Below are 18,262 nucleotides of genomic sequence, written 5' to 3' on the forward strand. Positions count from 1 at the left end.
GAAGCCAGAGACCGTTAAAACAGAACATCTGGCTCAATTAAATCTGACTTAGCAGTAACAGGAGAGTGAAGGGAAATCAATATGAAAGCGGAGCTTAACTATTTTTTCGAAATACAATCAACCTCTTGTACATTATATTTCAGCATATATACTAGTCTGTATTATGAGAAAGAGTGTTGCTTCAGAAGAAATAGCTAATATTGGGCGCCCTCTGCTGGACACAGGAGAGGAAACGGCTGAGTCTCAAAGAAAACATAAATTAGCTTTGTAGTACACTGGAACCATTCAGTCATGATTACCCCATGTGGTTCTAATTAAAGGTATTTAAAACTTACTAAGTTTAATAATATACCATTTAAAAAAAAAAAACTGTAGGGGAAAGTGGGGTGAGTTGTGCCAGTTTTTACTCAAAGTGACTTTAAAGTGAGGCCATGGCAGTAATGCCTTCAACTTAAGGATGTACATATATTTCAGGATGTGGTGAATCCCTGAGAACAATAACTTCGGATCTGAAATAAATTGTTTCAGAAATATAGCTTTTGGGAAAAAAGTGGTCTCATGGCACAACTTGCCCCTGGTCCGGCGGAAGTTGTGCCTTTGGGGGAATACATTGGGGTAAATTGTGCCAGTGATTTCTGAAGTAAAACAGAACATTTTAATGTTATGAACCGTAATGCTATATGAAAGCAAGATAAATTCAATACAAAATTACTCATTTAAGGTTTATTTAGATATCGTCACCCTGGAATACCATAGCATGCGTTTTTCCTACTATGGTCAATTGCATAGGGATTTTGTATTGAACATAACTCTGGATCACAGTGTCATAGAGACAAGGGGGCGGGCTCATTTTACTCAGACGACCAATCAGTCTCTCAGGATCATTGTAAAGCTATCAAGCTACGCCCTAGCAACCATTTAGAGCACCATAGCAACACAATATATGATATTTGTGAATCATTTCAGGCAAAAAGGCTTTGGCAATAGATGCCTGTTGACATAGCGCTCTGTCAATTAAGTAACATATAAGAATAAAGTGACTAGGCTAATTTCTAAACATCCTATTGTGACATAGGCCACTTAAAAACGGAATAAAACTTCTCTTTAATAACATAGTGCAAACTCAAGACTGAAATCAGTGTTAGCTAAATTAAACAATTAGCAGGCAGGCCTAAGTCAAACAATGATGAGGCATGCCCATCTCCTCACTTCTCAAGATTATCCCCTGTGAGTATGTAGGTCTTGGTGGTCTGGATCTGGCACAACTTAACCCAGGCCCCGGCACAAATCACCCCAGACCCACAAGTTTGAAAAACTACCATGATCCAGCAGTTAAGAGCTAACATCATGCTAACTGTATAGACTCATTGTGTAGCCTACTAAAGCACTAAAACATGTGTGAAATGTTTTCAAACTTGTCTATAATTGTTCAGACACTACAATCAAAAAACCTTAATCATAGAAATTTTACTTTGAAAGGGAAAAAACTGTTTTTTGCACTAAAATGTGCTTAACTCTCATGCCATGTGTCTCTCTTCTTTGGAGGATGAGTAAAATTGATTGGTTTTCAAAATTATGTGGTCACATGACCAATTTCTTCTATGGTTTTCCAGAAACAAGGGGTGGAACTACTTCCCCCCCCCCCCTTGCACAAATCACTCCACTCTCCCCTAATGATGTAGGGGAGAGCAGGGCTAGTTGTCAAACAGTGAAGTGGCTTGCTACAATGTTTGTATCTCATTAACTAGAGGGTTTTGAGTCAAAAGTCCATTGCACAAATGTGTGTTTTCTTCAGCGGTGGCAGAAACATTTCTTATTAATATAAATGTTAAAAACAGTTGTGCTGCTTAATATTTTTGTCGAAACCATGATACATTTTTTTTTTCAAGATTCAGTATTCTTCAAAAGAACAGCATTACTGACCTTACTGAAAAACTTACTGACCCCAAACTTTCGTAAGTAAAATCAGACTTGTATACATTCAGACAATTTTGTTTGCTACCTTGTTTGTTTCATAATTAACAGTAATAAGTAACTGTAATTGAAAATTTTGTACTTGATATTTTGCTATATTAGAAACAAAACATGAGAAACTAACATGTGAAGGATTAAGGAGTTCAAAAGAAGAAGAAGAAAAAACAAGATACTTCAAAGGGTGTTGTGAGAATCACAAGACAGGCAATGACTTAACCAGCAAAGCTGTAAGCCAACAGAGTGCTATTACCAAACAATGCATCATCTGAGGCTTATTAATCACATCCAGGAAACTAGACAACAGGAGTGTGTGAGCCTGTGATGGCTGGGTGACACCCTGGAAGTGCAAACGATAACGCAAAAGCTATTTCTGCTTCCAGTGACTATTCTGTCAGCCATCTACACTGTTTATACATGGCTGAGTGAGCTCAATGTAACCATATAATGAGAAACACATCCTAAATAGTACATATAAGCTATATGGGCTGCAGAATATCATTACTTTATATTGGAATAATAATGTTACACTGCACAATGAAAGCTGGTGGTTCACTCATCAGTGACTTACAAACTCTGTGTTCATCAGGATTGGACTGGATTGAATATTATGCCATGAGGGGTGTCACAGCTTGTGTACATACAGGCATAATCTGCTGGAGGTCCTCCAGGGTGAGGGTCGCCATGCCAACGGGGGTGTCGAGGTCACACGGCACAATGGGCGGGGTCAGCAGCTTCTTGTAGACACAGGGGGGGAAGCGGATGTCCAGTGTGATGCTGTTATACACAGCCAAGCCCATAAGCTGACAGATGGAGTTAAGTGCACACAGCTGGAGAGATTCACAGACCTGACACACACCTATAGACTTCTGTTACACAATGGCTGCGTCCGAAACCAAAGTCACCGCTGTCTGTTAGTATGAAGGCACCTTTAACAGTTTGCTTTCCATTATTTTTATGTCTAATGATCTAAATCAAGATCAAGTGAGCTTGCAAGCAAATATTTAACGGTTGCAAAGCTTTTTTTAAGAGCAGAAATTAAATAAATGTTTTTTTTTTTTAAATTATACAAAAATGCACATCTTTAAATTAGCCTACCAAACTACACAACCATTCAAAAGTTTGGGGTCAGTAATACTTTTTTAAAGAAATTAATACTTTTTTGCACAAGGATTACATTAAATTGATTAAAAGTGACAGTGAATACATTTATAAGGTTACAAAATATTTATATTTCTGTTCTTTCAAACTTTATATTTTATAAAGAATAATGAAAAAAAGATCATGGTTTTGACAAAAATTTAAGCAGCACAATTGTTTTCAACATAGATGATAATAATGAGAAAAGTTTTTCAGCACCAAATCAGCATATTGATTTAATCCATATATTGATATACTGATTTTTGAAGGATCATGTCTCTGAAGACTGAAGTAATCGCTGCTGAAAATTCAGCTTTGCCATCACAAGAATTAATTACATTTTTAATATTAAAAAAAGTTATCTTAAAACATAATATTTCACAATATTGCTGTTTTTTTTTATCAAATAAATGCAGCCTTGATGAGCATTAGAGACTTTGAGCAAAAGACAATTCTTACCAATCCCAAACTTTTGAACAGTAGTGTATATGCACAGGATTGTGGGATATCAAAGGCCGATTGATTAGGTGTGTTTGATTTTAAGGGTTAAGGGTTGTAACTTAAGTCTGCAGGAAAGTGGACCTTGAAGGCCAGAGCTGCTCTATATGCTAAAGTACTAGTGCTTATTTGAATAAGAACGCCCCTCTCCTAAACCCACATGTATTTGACTAGCAATAGCAAGTAGCAAATTATGATTTATGGCTGTAATGGAAACTAAAGCCTACTGGCTTTAAAAAAAAAAAAAAAAGTTTGAGCCCTTTGATATGTCTCACCCCAATTTCCTGTTTCAATATGTCAACACAAGAACAAAAAAACAACAACTTCATTTTCCTTTAAATTTGACAGCCATAAAATAAAATAAAAATGTACCATATTTGTTTTCTAAATGCACATATTTTATATTATTGTGAACAATTCATGCATGTTTAATATATCATAACTCAATCTCACATGTCAGACTTCTCTTTGGTGACGTATTCCGTGCCTTACACTTTTTTCCTTTTAAATTTTTGAAAAAGTAAAATACAAATTCCCAGATAATGCATTTAATTAGCCAAAAAAAGTGTGGTTGGACTCTTCATGCACTCAACTGTCACCACTTTCCTTATGTAGCTGAGGGGGAGGGACTATCAGACTGACTATCCGATGTTGGATGACATAATAACCTTAAAAAAACCATACACTAGATGGTTCAGTACATAGTGCATAGTATAATTGCATAATGTTTAGTAAGTAATTTGGGGCACAACTTATCATTTCTGTGCAACTAGTGGCAGCAAATGGAATTGTTATCTGTTTGAGCGTCCCAACTGAATACCAATTGAAGATGAAGAAAGCTGTTGAAACGCTTTGGTGCCACAAGTGGTGCACAAGTTCTTTCATATTTCCTAATATCACAACATCCCCTAAAGTATCACAGTAAAGATGCATGGAAGAACACCCAACAGGTGTATAATACATTTAGAGGAAAAAGTGAAAAGCCCTGTGAGTAAGTGCTTTCAGCTGTAGTTGACAACTCAACCCCATGTGCTCTCCATATGTGTAGTGAGGGCAATGGAAAAAAAGTCCTCAGCTCAGGAGAGAGAGAGAGAGGGGAGAGAGCAGACAGGCGGGACAGTTTCCATGAGGACTGCAGCGATGAGACAACACAAACCGAGCTCTGGCTGTTCCTAACGGGACAAAACAAAAGAATCTTTATTTCATAATTTTTCACTGATGTGACACAGCAGTTCTGTGCTGCAGGAGAGAGAACTCAGGCACAGGCTAGGTCGTGCGCTGGACCGGCAGCCAGATGTATCAAGAAGCCCGAGCCAGGGGGACAATTAGAGGGGTAAAAGCAGGACATGGCAGGCTTTGGCTGCCACCGTGTCTCTCCTTACACATTCCCAAGAGCACCGTGTGGACCGGGTCTCCACACTGACACGTGCCTGCCCCTGCACCCCATCATTTACAAAACCATTTCATAACTATAACTATATCTGTGCATCTTTCATTAGTGTCAAATTGCATTATAACCCTGTGTAATTAACATTTAGAAATCACATGGCATAAAAATAGCATATGCTCCATTTTCACATCATCATAGCACAGATTGGTGGCAGAAAATACATTTCCCACCAGAAAACAGAAGAACGAGAATGAACCTCAGAAGTGTGTGCCAAGTGGGAGCTGACTCTATATTTATGCACTATTTTAAGTTTGTCACACCCACACGTGACCACCTATACTGTATAAACTGCAGGAAAATGAAAGGATACGGCTCCAACCAATCGGAACTCAGAGTAGTTGTCACATTTCCAGCTGCTGAACCAATGACACTGGGACTCCTTCACATATGTGAACATGCCTGAAACATGACACACAGACACAGAATAGAACAATAAACATTAACGAGCAGAATGAGCATGATTGTGTTATTTATTTACACACACTGTCAATATAAAATAGGCAAATGAAGTAACAACTGACTTCAAAATATTAATAGAGTTAAAATAATAAAAATTGCTATACCATTAGAAAAGCACTTAATTTTAGGGTATAAATTCTCAACTATTGGGAATTTTTTTTCAACATATACCTTTCCGAAGTATGTTAGTGAGGAGACATATTTGTTAAGATAAGTAAACATTTAATATTTTTTGCCATTTTGTCTCTCAAGGAACTGTATTTGTAGAAATAGCTTAGATGTTTTTATGGGAAAACAAGACTGCTTTTTTGCAGCATATACCAGCTGTATATCATCCAAGACTGGCACTATTTGTCCTGACCATCTTACCGTAGTCTGGGTGAAAAATCTGTCGAATCAGGAGAAGAAACCACTCTTTTGTGAGTCCACCCATGTCCAACCCTGCTTCCCCAACAAACGTCACTTTCAGTTTTTTCTTCAGGTCTGCTCGCTTTCTCGAAAGCTATTAAAAAAGGGAACACATTTATGGAGGGGCCATTTTTCCAAATTAAGTCTTAGCCAGACTCAGAACTTTCCAGAATATAATGTAAATGCTTTTGGCTGAAAGTCCTTTCAGCCTAAGAAAAAAAATGTAGATTTGTGCTACTTTATCCAGAGTAATGCAGCCCATAAAAAAGTCTTTCCTCCTATAGAGCTAAATAGTTTTCAGTGGTTCAAAGGAACTCATGGTAACATCTCCAGGAACAGACGCAATTCTACGTTTACAGATCTGGACCGAGCAGTATTACCTCATCCAGTGAGTCACTGACCAGCTGCAGACGCCTAACTTTAATGTTGAGAAACAGCAGACTCATATCCACCCTTTGCCTGCGAGAGACCTTGTCCACCAGGGTTTGCTGCATTAGACATACAGAGCATTTATCAGTAAACATCCCCCTGAAAGAAACAAGTTTGCAGAACATGGCTTCATCTAGGTTTTATTTCATGCCTCTAGATGTCTTGTTTCTGAGTAACATTTCTTATATGAATGATGCCTATTTGCGGTGTATGATGATATTATTCTCTAGCCACATGTCTGTTTATCCTACAGTCTGGACACATATGTTTGGGAGGGAGCCATAGGAATGGCGATTACGCTGCCCCACCCATGCTAGGATTGTTATCAGAAAATACTCTCAGACTAGAAGACATGTTCTCTTAAACAGAGACTAGCTTTTTCATCTTAAGGCTATAGTGAGAGCTCTTTAGGCATGTGAATTCTCACCCTGGCCATGCTGATCATCTGCTGCTCAGAGTCTCTCTGGATAATGGCCTTCTTCACCACTGTGGACAGGATGAAAGGGAACTGACAGAAGGTGAACCTGAGAAAATATAGATCAGAAATGACTTTGTCTGGGGGAGGAGTTTAAAGTGTACCTTTAAAGTGTACACTAGTGATAGACCAATACATCGGCGAGGTTGATTAATCAAATGATACTGGTTGACCACTAGTGTATACTGCAAAATAAAAAAAATATATATTTGTACTTTGTTTTTCAGTAAATTTATCTTAGCATCCTTACAAGGTCAATTTACTTATGAGACAAAATTGCATGATTTTATTAAAATAAAGACTTTAGATTCACATAATTTATTTTGGGTTCACATCATTTATTTTGAAGTAAGTTTATTTTAATAATCCCATTAAAAATAGTTATTTCTTTTTTTTTAAGCATACACTACCATTCAATATTTGGGGTGGGTAAGATTTAATAATATTTTTGAAAGAAGTCTCTTATGCTTAAAAACAGTAATATTGTAAAATATTATTACAATTTAAAATAACTTAAAATGTCTTTTTGAATATATTTTCAAACGTAATTGTCATGGAATACAGACTCATGGAGAACGGTGAGTACAATGATGAAACAGCTTATTAACCAACAGGGTGAAATGAGATGGCAAATGTAGCAAATCACAACAACCAGAGAAAATGAAGGAATGAAACAGACCAAACTGGTGATTTGCACCACACCAGAGTCATTATGGTCAGTGCTGCACTCTCTGGGCTTAGCTCTGGAATTTCATTCACTGGAATGGACTGGAGAATTTCACTCAATGGAACAGACTTGAGAATTTCTCTCATTGGAACAGACTGGGGAACTCCTCTCACTGGAACGGACTGGGGAACTCCTCTCACTGGAACGGACTCGGGAACGGACTGGGGAACTTCTCTCACTAGAACAGACTCGGAAACCTCTCTCTCGGGAATGGACTGGGGCACTACTCTCACTGGAACTGAATCGGAAACTTCTCTCTCGGGAACGGACTGGGGAACTCCTCTCACTGGAACGGACTCGGAAAATTACCGGACTCGAGAATGGACTCGGGAACTTCTCTCTTGGGAACGGACTGGGGAACTCGTCTCACTGAAACGGACTCGGGAACTGCTCCCTTGGGAACGGACTGGAGAACTCCTCTCACTGGAATGGTCTCAGGAACAGACTGGAGAACTTCTCTCTCGGGAACGGACTCGGGAATGGACTGGGGAACTTCTCTTTCGGGAACGGACTGGGGAAGTCCTCTCACTGGAACGGACTCGGGAACTGACTCGGGAACAGACTCGGGAACTGACTCGGGAACAGACCCGGGAACGGACTCGGGAACTTCTCTCTCTGGAACGGACTCAGGAACGGACTGGGAAACTCCTCTCACTGGAACAGTCTCCGGAAAGGACTGGGGAACTCCTCTCACTGGAACGGACTGGGGAACGGACTCGGGAACTTCTCTCTCGGGAACATTACTCACTGGAGCAGACTCAGGAACATCACTCACTGGTGCAGACTCGGGAAGATCACTCACTGGAAGCATTGTGACCATTGGAATTGGCAATGCTATGATCCTTGGAGCGGGTTCTTGGTCTCGGGAAAACTCTCGTACAGAAACAAGGACCGAAGGGGAGTTTAGAGTAGACTCACAGGTGGGTACGGACTCTGAAGCAGACTTGGGAGTTAGATCAGGTTCTGATGCAAGCTTAGGGGTTAGAGTGAGCTCCAATGCAGACTCAGGAGCCAGGACAGGCTTGATACTGAACTCTGGGGCTGGAACAGGCTTGTAACGGAATTCCGGCTGGAGTGGGTTGGGGAGATCTGTCCCGTCTTCCGCAAGATCTGTCCCGTCTTCCGGAACCTCGCCAACGGTGAAGGATGAGCCACATGCTGGTGCTTGGAGAAACAGCTGGTTGTCCAAACCACTCCAAAAGAAATCCTCATCGTAGAATTCAATTGGGCAGCCATCTTGCATTATGGAGAGAATCAGAGTGGCTAGATCAAAGGAAATGGAGCTCACAAATCACAACAACCAGAGTGGATGAGGAATGAAACAGTCCAAACAGGTAAGTTGCACCACACACACCTTGATGATTGCTGAAGATGATGATAATAATGTCTCTTATTTTTGTAGGAGCTGAACAGACAATAATGGAGGAGACAGGAATCCAGGGAAGCAGGAACACAGATGAATGGATCACAGGAAGACGATACAGGTAAGTAGATGCAGATAAGTAGTGATGTGACATTTGGACCGAGGCGTCGGAGCTCGTGTCGAGCATAAATGGGCGTGCCAGATGAAGCTGCGATTCGAGGGTTGTGTTGTTAACGTAGAAATCACGTGACCAATTACAAACGAAGCCTTACTTTCTGTCCAATCATGTGCGCGATTCATTTTGCGTGTCGGAATGTTCGAACCCCCAGATCTTACTTTACGAGTAAGTTTTCATTCAGACTTATTCAATTACATTTTAAAATACCCAGTCATACAATTAATATGAAGAATGCAAATTATTTCAGGAAAATAAAATATTTGCCATATGCAATTCACATGTGTGTGTACATTATTCTTCTGTTACATCATATTGATATTCATACTGGCATTAAATACCAGAGCTTAATGGCTAAATTCATTTATCACAGAGAGAAATTTAACACACACACACACACACACACACACACACACACACACACACGAACTGTAAGGTTTTTATTTGTGCACGTAACATGAAACTATCTAGGAAATGCGTGGTGACTGCTTCGTCCGACGAAGATTCTTTCACAGGGTTTTGGCTACTTTATTTTTTGCTAAACACCAGATGGCGCTGTTTTCGACACTCTCGAAGCTTTGAATCTATTCCCGGAACAATCAGGGGAAAGCCTCAGTGCTTCATGAGGCTTCATTTGCCCATCCCTACAGGTAAGTAGATGCAAGTAAGTAGCGTTTAACAATAAAAACAGTCCAGGTTAGCAAGGACAAGACCAGACAACCACTGTGTGTGTGGTGCTGGCTTTTATGGAGAGTTGTTGAGCATGATTACAGACAGGTGTGGTGATTAAGAAGGGTTTGCAGGTGATGACCAGGGAGGACTATGGGAAATGGAAACAGGTATGGTGACTGCCTGACTGGTGATCCTGACAGTAATCTACTCCTGTTGAAAAAGATAAATTTTCAGCAGCCATTACTCTAGTCTTCAGTGTCACATCATCCTTCAAAAGCCAATTTAAAATGCTAAATTGGTGCTGAAGAAACATTTCGTCTCATTTTTATTATCAATGCTGGAAACAGTACTAATATTTCTATAGAAACCATGATAAAAAAATATCAGGATGAAAGATTGATTTATATAAAATTTATTTAAAAAAATTACATTATAAATGTCTTTACGGTCTTTTTTAATAAATGTAATGCATTCATACTGAATAAAATTGATTTCTTTAAAAACCTAACCTAATTGTAGTTTATTTTAATTATGTTTCACACATGAATCTTACTTTTGCATCATTGTTTGTTAAAACATCCTTTAAAAAAAGGCAAAATTGCATAAACAATAAGACTTGGTTTCAATAAATATTTTATTTTGAAAATATATTTTTGCTGTCACACCTGTTTGAATTTCCGTGAGCCTGCCACGTGTGATAATCCTCCATAAAGTCTATATGGTCCAGGGTTAGGTTGTAGAAATCAGTGAAAGGGACGATAGGGAGACAGGAAATGCTGTTTGCCGCATCTGTCAAGATCAATGTTAGAATTATTTTTATTGTTCGGAATTATTACAGGTAAATTATTACGGGAAAGCATCTTGACTTTCGCCAAGCCCTCTCTAGTGGCTAGCACAATGGTACTCACTAAGAAGGGAGAGGACTTTAGTGGCTGAGGGAATCCACCAAGAGCATTTGGCCATGGATGGCAGGTCTTCTGGCTTGGCAGGAAATAGGCGGGTGGTGATGAAGAGCTGCAAGCGCTCCACCAGCTGTTTGAAACGCTTCTGAGGCAGCCTACAAGATGAAACATCGTAAACAGAGAGATATAATCCATACACACTTCTTTTTTTACTGTCAGTTTGTGTAATGCCTTGACACCAGCTGCCTTGACTGTTATATAGTGCACAATTCAACTTTATTTGTTGACTTTATATATTTCAGAATTAAATTCACAACTACTTAAGATAAAAAAGGCAAAAAGCTAATTTATTTAAAAAAATCATACAGACCACAAACTTTTGAATGGCAGTGTATTATAATGACGTTTCACACATAAATTGTACAAACTGCACAAATTGTATTTAAAAGAAATAAATTATTTAAAACAAAAAGATCTAGACTTTTCCATTGTTAATTGCTCTCTTGTACAGCGTCAGACTCACTTTTTAAACCAGTGCATCAGGAAATGGTGGTCCGCTTCAGCCAGGGCCGCTATTTGCCTCAGTAAGTGTGCATAGATGACATATGTGGCAGGGCTGGTGTACTGAGGGTTCTGCGACACAGAGAAGCATTTCAGCAAACTTCAAAAAGGAAATATAACTTTTCGTTTAGGAGCAGAGAAAGAAGTCTGGCTTTTAATAAGAAGTGGCATTGCAGCGGAAACCAGCTCTTTTCCTCTCCAGCATGATCTCATCCCTTCCTTCGGCACAGTGAACGCAATATACAGAGGCTGCCTGACATTGGTGGCAGACAGATCAGCCCAATAATTGCCTCGGCTTTTCAATTTCACCGTGTCCTCCATGGAAATGTAGGTCAGGGAGCCCATCAACAGTCTGGAGATGAATAACGCTATATGCGAAGGACGACATCTGTACATGCTTCTGTTTATGAAAACGTCTAAACTCCCACCACAACTGATTCCCATCAAATGGAGAGAAAAAAGCTGAACCCCAGAACAAACCGAATCCTTGCTAACCAAGCCATCGTCTCTCTCTCTGCCCACGGTTTCCCAGGCTCAAATCCAGTTGCTGTTTCCTTATTTGGACAGTCCCAGGCCAGCCTGCGCTGGTCATGTGTGAAGTAAACACTTAGCTCACGATCTGTCTGCACTAGAGCAGAGCTATGTCTAGAGTCAATGGGCCATGTGGTAAGAGAGGAGATCAAGAGTTTCCTGCAACTCCGGTTCGCCTCTTACTCAGTCTGGGGTGTTTAACATGGCTGACAACACAAAGGGCAACTCAAAGACAGATTAGAGCAATTTTGCAATCTATAGGATTGCACACAGATAACTGCTTTGGTTCACAAATGGAAATTACAGGTATTACAGAAAAGAATCACATGTCTGTGGGTTCTGTGTAATGAAGGCAATTTTGAATTAATGCCATGGGTTTGGTCACTAGTAAGAGGAGTGAAGAAACCAGCAGTGTATGAGTATCTAAAAGACTAAAAAGTAACTAAAAGACACTAACATAACTAAATTTTCGGTAGCGTGACATCAAAACTCAACACTATATTTGTTAATCACATTTTATTGTGCAAGAAGCTTTTTAAGCAAGTTGAGGCAGTATTCAGATACACTCTCCTCAACTATCTTTTCTCTCTCTTGTATTTTAGTTAGTGTTAGGAGACTGATTAATTATGATAAATCAGTTTGTTTATTCGGTTCACGTAATTAACCAAATAAATACATAAATCGACTACATTTCGCAGATTAAATAAATTAATCACTTAAAAGTGCAATCCCCACATCTTTTTTGTTGCACATTATTTAATTACATGTAGTGTTGTCAAAATTACCGACTTCGATACCAAGTCAGTACATTTGACAACACTAGTTACATGCTGATATCAATGTTTTCAAATTTATATAAATTCTGGTACTGAAATATAATTAGTTGTATTTTTCTGCCAGTGTAATATGACAATAAATATAATTGAGAATAAATACTGCTCTTATCAGAACAAGAAACAATATTATCTTATTGTTATACATTTAGAATTGTATCCTAATAAATAGCTTCAATGTAGTTAGCTCAAAGTAGTTAGCTACTTTATGTTAGTAGCTAGTTTTGAAGCTACTTTTTTTTTAACAGTACTGTATCTTGACTCTATTCTAACTTAAATTCTGATAAAGTAGTTTCAAAGTACCTTCACTAAAACTGAAGATCAACTCATCGAGCCAGGATGTTATAGTAAAAGAAAGCATTGCTTTCTTGAGAGATGAACAGAAAAAAAATATATATCATGAATTTCTTTATGAACAAAAAGAAAACCCAAATGTGTAAAAACAATGGCATTACCTGCACAAGAACAAAATACGCTCTAAGGTCATCCTTTGTGCGGGGCCTAAAAATACAGAAACAAAGCTGACAGTGATTCTTTTTTAATCACAATTTTCCGCAAAGACTTCATGTCCTCTTTTAGTGCTTCAGTGAGAGAACACAATTGCACTACTCACCCTTTCCATTCTCTTAATAAGCTATTAATAATTCCCTTCAGGACTGATTTCTGTGTGTCCGCAGGCTGAAAATTAGCCAGATTAAACCAATTTAGTTAACATCAAAATTAAAACAACAGAAAGAGCCTTGTGCACTGGCTTACTGTGTAATTCAATTATAAGAGAAGTTCAGTCAGTTTGTGTTTTGGAAAGTTTCTTTACGTACCGTGTGGAGCAAGGCATCATAAACAATATTGACAAATTTGATGTTTATTCCTGAGTCTTCAATAGTGTTGAAGGGAGCATTTGCTTCTTTCTAAGGAGAACATTACAACATAAAAACATTAAGCACACTTTTTATCCACTTACATTTTATATATACTTCCCATATAAAATGGTTGGTAAAACATTCACCTCATATAAAAATAATATTTTCTGATGAAACCATATGCAGATGTTCTTTTTTACTCCCTCAATGAGCTCATTGATTCATTTGGAGATCAAAATGTTTTCCTCCTTTCCTGACTTTCACAGTTATGTTTTCCACAGATTTCCAAGAGTTCTTATTAAAAACATTGGCAATACTTAAAAGGATGTTCATTCATAAAATGACTATTATTCAAAAGTCTAAATAAAAACACATTTAGATAGGTCAATTATATGCTATTAGTAATTGTGCAACAAGTGAAATATTTTTTTAAAAAGTGTTATATATTAAATGATTGTTGTTAAATTTTACACATACTAAATTAACAGATGATTTACAGTGGGCTGTGATTTGGGCCCTTTGGTAAATTAAACTTATGCTCAATAGATATTTCAAGCAATATGAAAACAATCAACAGCGACCTGTATTAATTTAAATTAATAATTTGACACAATCACTTATTGTATAAATATATGTTTTTAAATTGTACTTGTTTAAAAAATACCATGTAATTACAACTAACAGCTGTAATTAATTTCTGTAATTACATCTATAATTACTGTGACCCTTTCCTTACATCTTAGCCTAGCCTTAAACCTAACTATACCATGAAACCTGTCTATAACCTTACCCATATCCCACAGTATAGCAGCAAATGTGTTTTGCAATGCAACATAAACACAATAATTACATTGTACAGTTATTTTTATGTAAGTACATTGTAGTTAAAGACACCTAGTATGTGACCAAAAAAACAACAACACTTGAAACCAGAACAACACACTTGGGAGCTTCAACACACCTTAAAGGCACCATTGAGTTCCAAAAAGGAGTCGAATGCGGTCAAGTAGAAATCATGGACTTGCTTCCAATCCCCTGAGATAGTTGCCCTTTCAACATCGTCCCTACAGCCAGACAAAGACATGGTTAATCATACTTCACTGTATCAGTATATAACTGATCTGTGAATCTACGGGTTACTGAGGGAAGGAGAAGTACGTACTGAAACTCTTTGACGGTTTTGGTTCGAATGGGAATAATGGGTTCTGAAACAAAACGAGCTTTCACCTCTGGAGGGAGAACATCAATAGAGATACGATGCTTATGTCTCACATCTGGAAATATTGGGGGAAGCTCTCTCACTGAAAACAAACACACACAAAATGAATTACACGGCAGCTCACAATATCAGCAAGGTGGGCCGTTCATCATGCCCTCTAAGGGGATTTTTGCAATCACTCTCCAGCTAACAATTATTTGTCATTATCTTATCAGAAACAACTATCAAAACAATGACTCTCAGCATCCCAATAATTACCTGGTGACATGCAATTACCATCAGCACAAATTGTTATTCTATTTAAAGGCACCCTAGTCCTTTCATTCTCAACAAATGCACTGAATTAGGCTGATCGATGAGTTAAAATTCACAAAACTATTTGTACTTGTGGACTAGAGTAGGAACAACTGTTTTCATGGGTTCGGCCAGTGAATTTACAAGGTAAAGTGAGATATTTAACGAGCTTTAGCACTGCGTCAAGCCTCCAGCCCATGTAGTGCCTTCATAGCGAGTTCCCAGCTCATCTGTGCTAAAGACATGTTAGACGTGAACACACTTGTGCCTTGTCAGAGACTTGAAGATGAATGCATCACATAGACAACATCTTTGATCTCCAAGACAAAGAAAGGAAAACATCTGCTTAAAACAGTGAAGTGGTTATTAATTCAGAGCAGCCGAATCGTCAGCTTTGAAATGCAATGAGTTTTTTGCCATGTTGTAAAAGGGAACTACCTTTAAATCACTCATGCATATCATTTTTAAGCCATAGTAACCTTTGCTTGTGTTACCAGCTTGTAGACCTGAAGCACAGACTGTGGATGTATTTGATAATTAAGATATCTAACAAGAATTAACCAAAAGTGGCATCACTGGAAGGAGTCTGACCTTGTTTAACTGCAGGTAGCAGGAACGGAGAAGAAAAACTATGGCTGCCTGACTCTCTTTTGTGATTCAGGGTGGAGATGAAACTTCCGTAAGATGGGAAAGGGAGCTTCGGTCCACGATCCAAGCTCTGCTGATGAAACAATCCACGTTATATTCCGATATTTCTAGAAAATAAACGGTGCTGCAGTACACCTGTATATGTGCACATGTGGCACTGAAAAACAGATACTACAATAAACTATATGTAGGCTATACTACACAAAACGGACAGATTAACATAAAAATAAAAATAAATAGTACTAGTAATATGCCCCTCCCTCTTATTCAAATATTTGAATAAAAAGAAGTATCAGTTTAAAAAAATACAAAATACATATTAAAACAGATTCAAACAATAGTGGAGGTAAACAAAAACTTGTTAATTGAGATTCACTCATTGCATAACCAGAAACATCAGTGTTGTTTTGCATAAACGAAACATTAATGTCTGATGTATTCTGTGTGCTTTCAACACTAAGATACACACTCACTAAGATAAAATACACTGCAGTATGTTTGGCTAAATATTCCATCAATATTTAGTTTTGCTGACTTTTTACACTGCAAAAAGTGTGTTGTCTCAGCTGTAGGCTAATTTCACGTAGGATCCAGTCTAAATAATTAGTCCAATTCAAAAGCAATGATGCATTAAAAAAAGGGAAAAATTAGATAAAGATAAGATAAAAAAAAAAAAAATGCTGCATTCATGATAACGTATATATTTTGTATATTGTATTTGTAAATTGCAACCAGTCTGCAATAGCCTATATGAAATGCAGAAAAATACTTACATGGTTTAGTATAGGAGGAAGTCTGTCTCTATCCCTTTCCTCAAGTGGACAGATATTTTCGCTCATGTTTAGATGCATGTCCTCTGAAGAAAAGCCTTTCGAGCACAGTTACATGGCTTATCTTTCTGGAAAAAGTACTTTTCCCGTCTGCGTAATCTCAGTGCTCACTTTCCTTTCACTTTGAGAAATACAGTAACGTTAGTGAGTCTAGTAGGCTACTGTCTGTTCTTTTTGCCAAGCAGGTGAGTTTTTGAGACCACGATGACCAAAAGGGCTGATCTTTGCTTGTCAAAGAGAACAAATGAACTGGATAATAAGAAAAGTAAAAAGAAAAGCAACAAAAATCTTCGCGACGCTGCGTTTAGTGAGTGAAGTAACTTGTTGAAGAAGTGCCGTGGCGTCTGTGTGCAGTCCAGCTGTACGCTGGCGCCATGTTGTTGAGGATGATGATGATGATGAGGTTTGTAGTTACGGACTTGGATACGGCCTCTGCCTCGACGTAACACTGGGGACGTGCTGCTGAGTCAGATTTATTGCACACCTCTAATTAAAATCTTTTCTAGAAGTAAACATACACCCAGCGAAAATCTATATTTGTATGTAACACCACAATCACAATTTGGTGGTCGAAGAATGAAAAGTAGGGAATGATGTATAGCCCACAGAAAAGTGAACACATAGCCTGTCCACTATAGTGGATATGTTTATATCTTTTTTGTTAATATAGGCTATCTGAGACCATGCATATCACTGTGCTACTGAATGTTACATTTAAAAAAAATTTCTCATAGGCTACCATATTTTGGGGGGTGTGGCCAAATGTGCTAAATATGACCTAAAGATGAAACGTGATTATGGCTAATATAATATAATATAATATAATATAATATAATATAATATAATATAATAAATAGGCTAACGAATAATGTAGCCTATTGTAATTATGCTATTACTGTATCAGCATAAGTCGTGTATTATTTAAAACATTTCACCACACCACCAAAAATATTGTATGAGAGAAACATATTGGCAGAGGTCTGTCAATATCACTATAAAGTGCCTTTGGTGTCCTCATCAGAATCGCTCAGTCATCATGAACATAATGCAAAATAATGAAATTCTGAGGTTGTATTATAAATGGCCAAACACTTACACACATACAAGAACAATGATACGTCTCTTGAAATGTGTTTTTCTGATTTTATACCATTTTCTTTGATTGGATGTATGCGATTTTGGCATGTCCCACACGCTGCTCAGCTAAATTCAGTGAGTGTAAAAAGTGGTTAAATTACATAAAATTAAAATACTTTTTTAATGTACTTATTGTCCTCAGCAAGCTATTTAATAAAACAAGTCATTTTGATTATTTATATTTTATGTTCATAATAATACTAAGCAGTTTGCATGTGTCCCTGAAATTGCTGTCCACCCTGTCATTATGGGGTAAACGCCCCTTTAAGAAACCAACTTATGTACTCAGTGACATCCCCTCCCCCATTTGGTCTTTCTTCAGTGGATGTTAAAACATCTGCAACACACACAGTAAGTATCTACACTTATATTTCCTAATTTTCATCATATTGTGTTTGTAGTTGCGTGTTGTCAAGCTTAACATGTCCACCCTGTCATTGTGAAATATTAGTTAATATAAAAACTTTTCAGAAATTCTAAATATACATTTTAAACAGTGCACAGTCAGCTTCAACAGTGAATCACTTTGCTAACTGCTGTACACCATGTGCTTATTAAATACTAATTTTAGCCAAAAAATGACCACCCTGTTCCATGACAGGGTGGACATTTGCAACTCCTGAAAATCAGTCTGAGCCAGGCCCCTCCTTCTTCTATATTGGTTAAGGGTTTCTTGAAGT

General features: G+C 37.9%; 1 protein-coding gene across 5 annotated transcripts in view; it reads right to left on the reverse strand.

Moving 5' to 3' along the window:
- The window catches only part of hectd2 (HECT domain containing 2), a 46,863-nt gene extending 30,021 nt beyond the window's left edge, over nt 1-16,842 (reverse strand). For 2 of the 5 annotated variants that reach the window (XM_079850627.1, XM_079850630.1), the window contains exons 1-15: nt 16,389-16,842; nt 15,559-15,685; nt 14,617-14,755; nt 14,416-14,518; nt 13,413-13,502; nt 13,208-13,272; nt 13,050-13,095; nt 11,193-11,302; nt 10,676-10,824; nt 10,433-10,556; nt 6,783-6,879; nt 6,307-6,414; nt 5,888-6,020; nt 5,370-5,458; nt 2,616-2,774 (exon numbers count right to left, since the gene is read on the reverse strand). In XM_079850627.1, coding sequence (XP_079706753.1) covers nt 2,616-2,774; nt 5,370-5,458; nt 5,888-6,020; nt 6,307-6,414; nt 6,783-6,879; nt 10,433-10,556; nt 10,676-10,824; nt 11,193-11,302; nt 13,050-13,095; nt 13,208-13,272; nt 13,413-13,502; nt 14,416-14,518; nt 14,617-14,755; nt 15,559-15,685; nt 16,389-16,466 — 1,617 coding nt within the window. In that variant the 5' untranslated portion in view covers nt 16,467-16,842. Of the gene's footprint in view, nt 1-2,615; nt 2,775-5,369; nt 5,459-5,887; nt 6,021-6,306; nt 6,415-6,782; nt 6,880-10,432; nt 10,557-10,675; nt 10,825-11,192; nt 11,303-13,049; nt 13,096-13,207; nt 13,273-13,412; nt 13,503-14,415; nt 14,519-14,616; nt 14,756-15,558; nt 15,689-16,388 lie in introns of all 5 variants that reach the window. The other 3 variants (XM_079850628.1, XM_079850629.1, XM_079850631.1) reach the window with 3 other exon arrangements.
- Between the last annotated feature and the right edge of the window lie 1,420 nt (nt 16,843-18,262).

This window comes from Squalius cephalus, assembly GCF_949319135.1.
Source record: "Squalius cephalus genome assembly, chromosome: 19".
NCBI classification, from domain to species: domain Eukaryota; kingdom Metazoa; phylum Chordata; class Actinopteri; order Cypriniformes; family Leuciscidae; genus Squalius; species Squalius cephalus.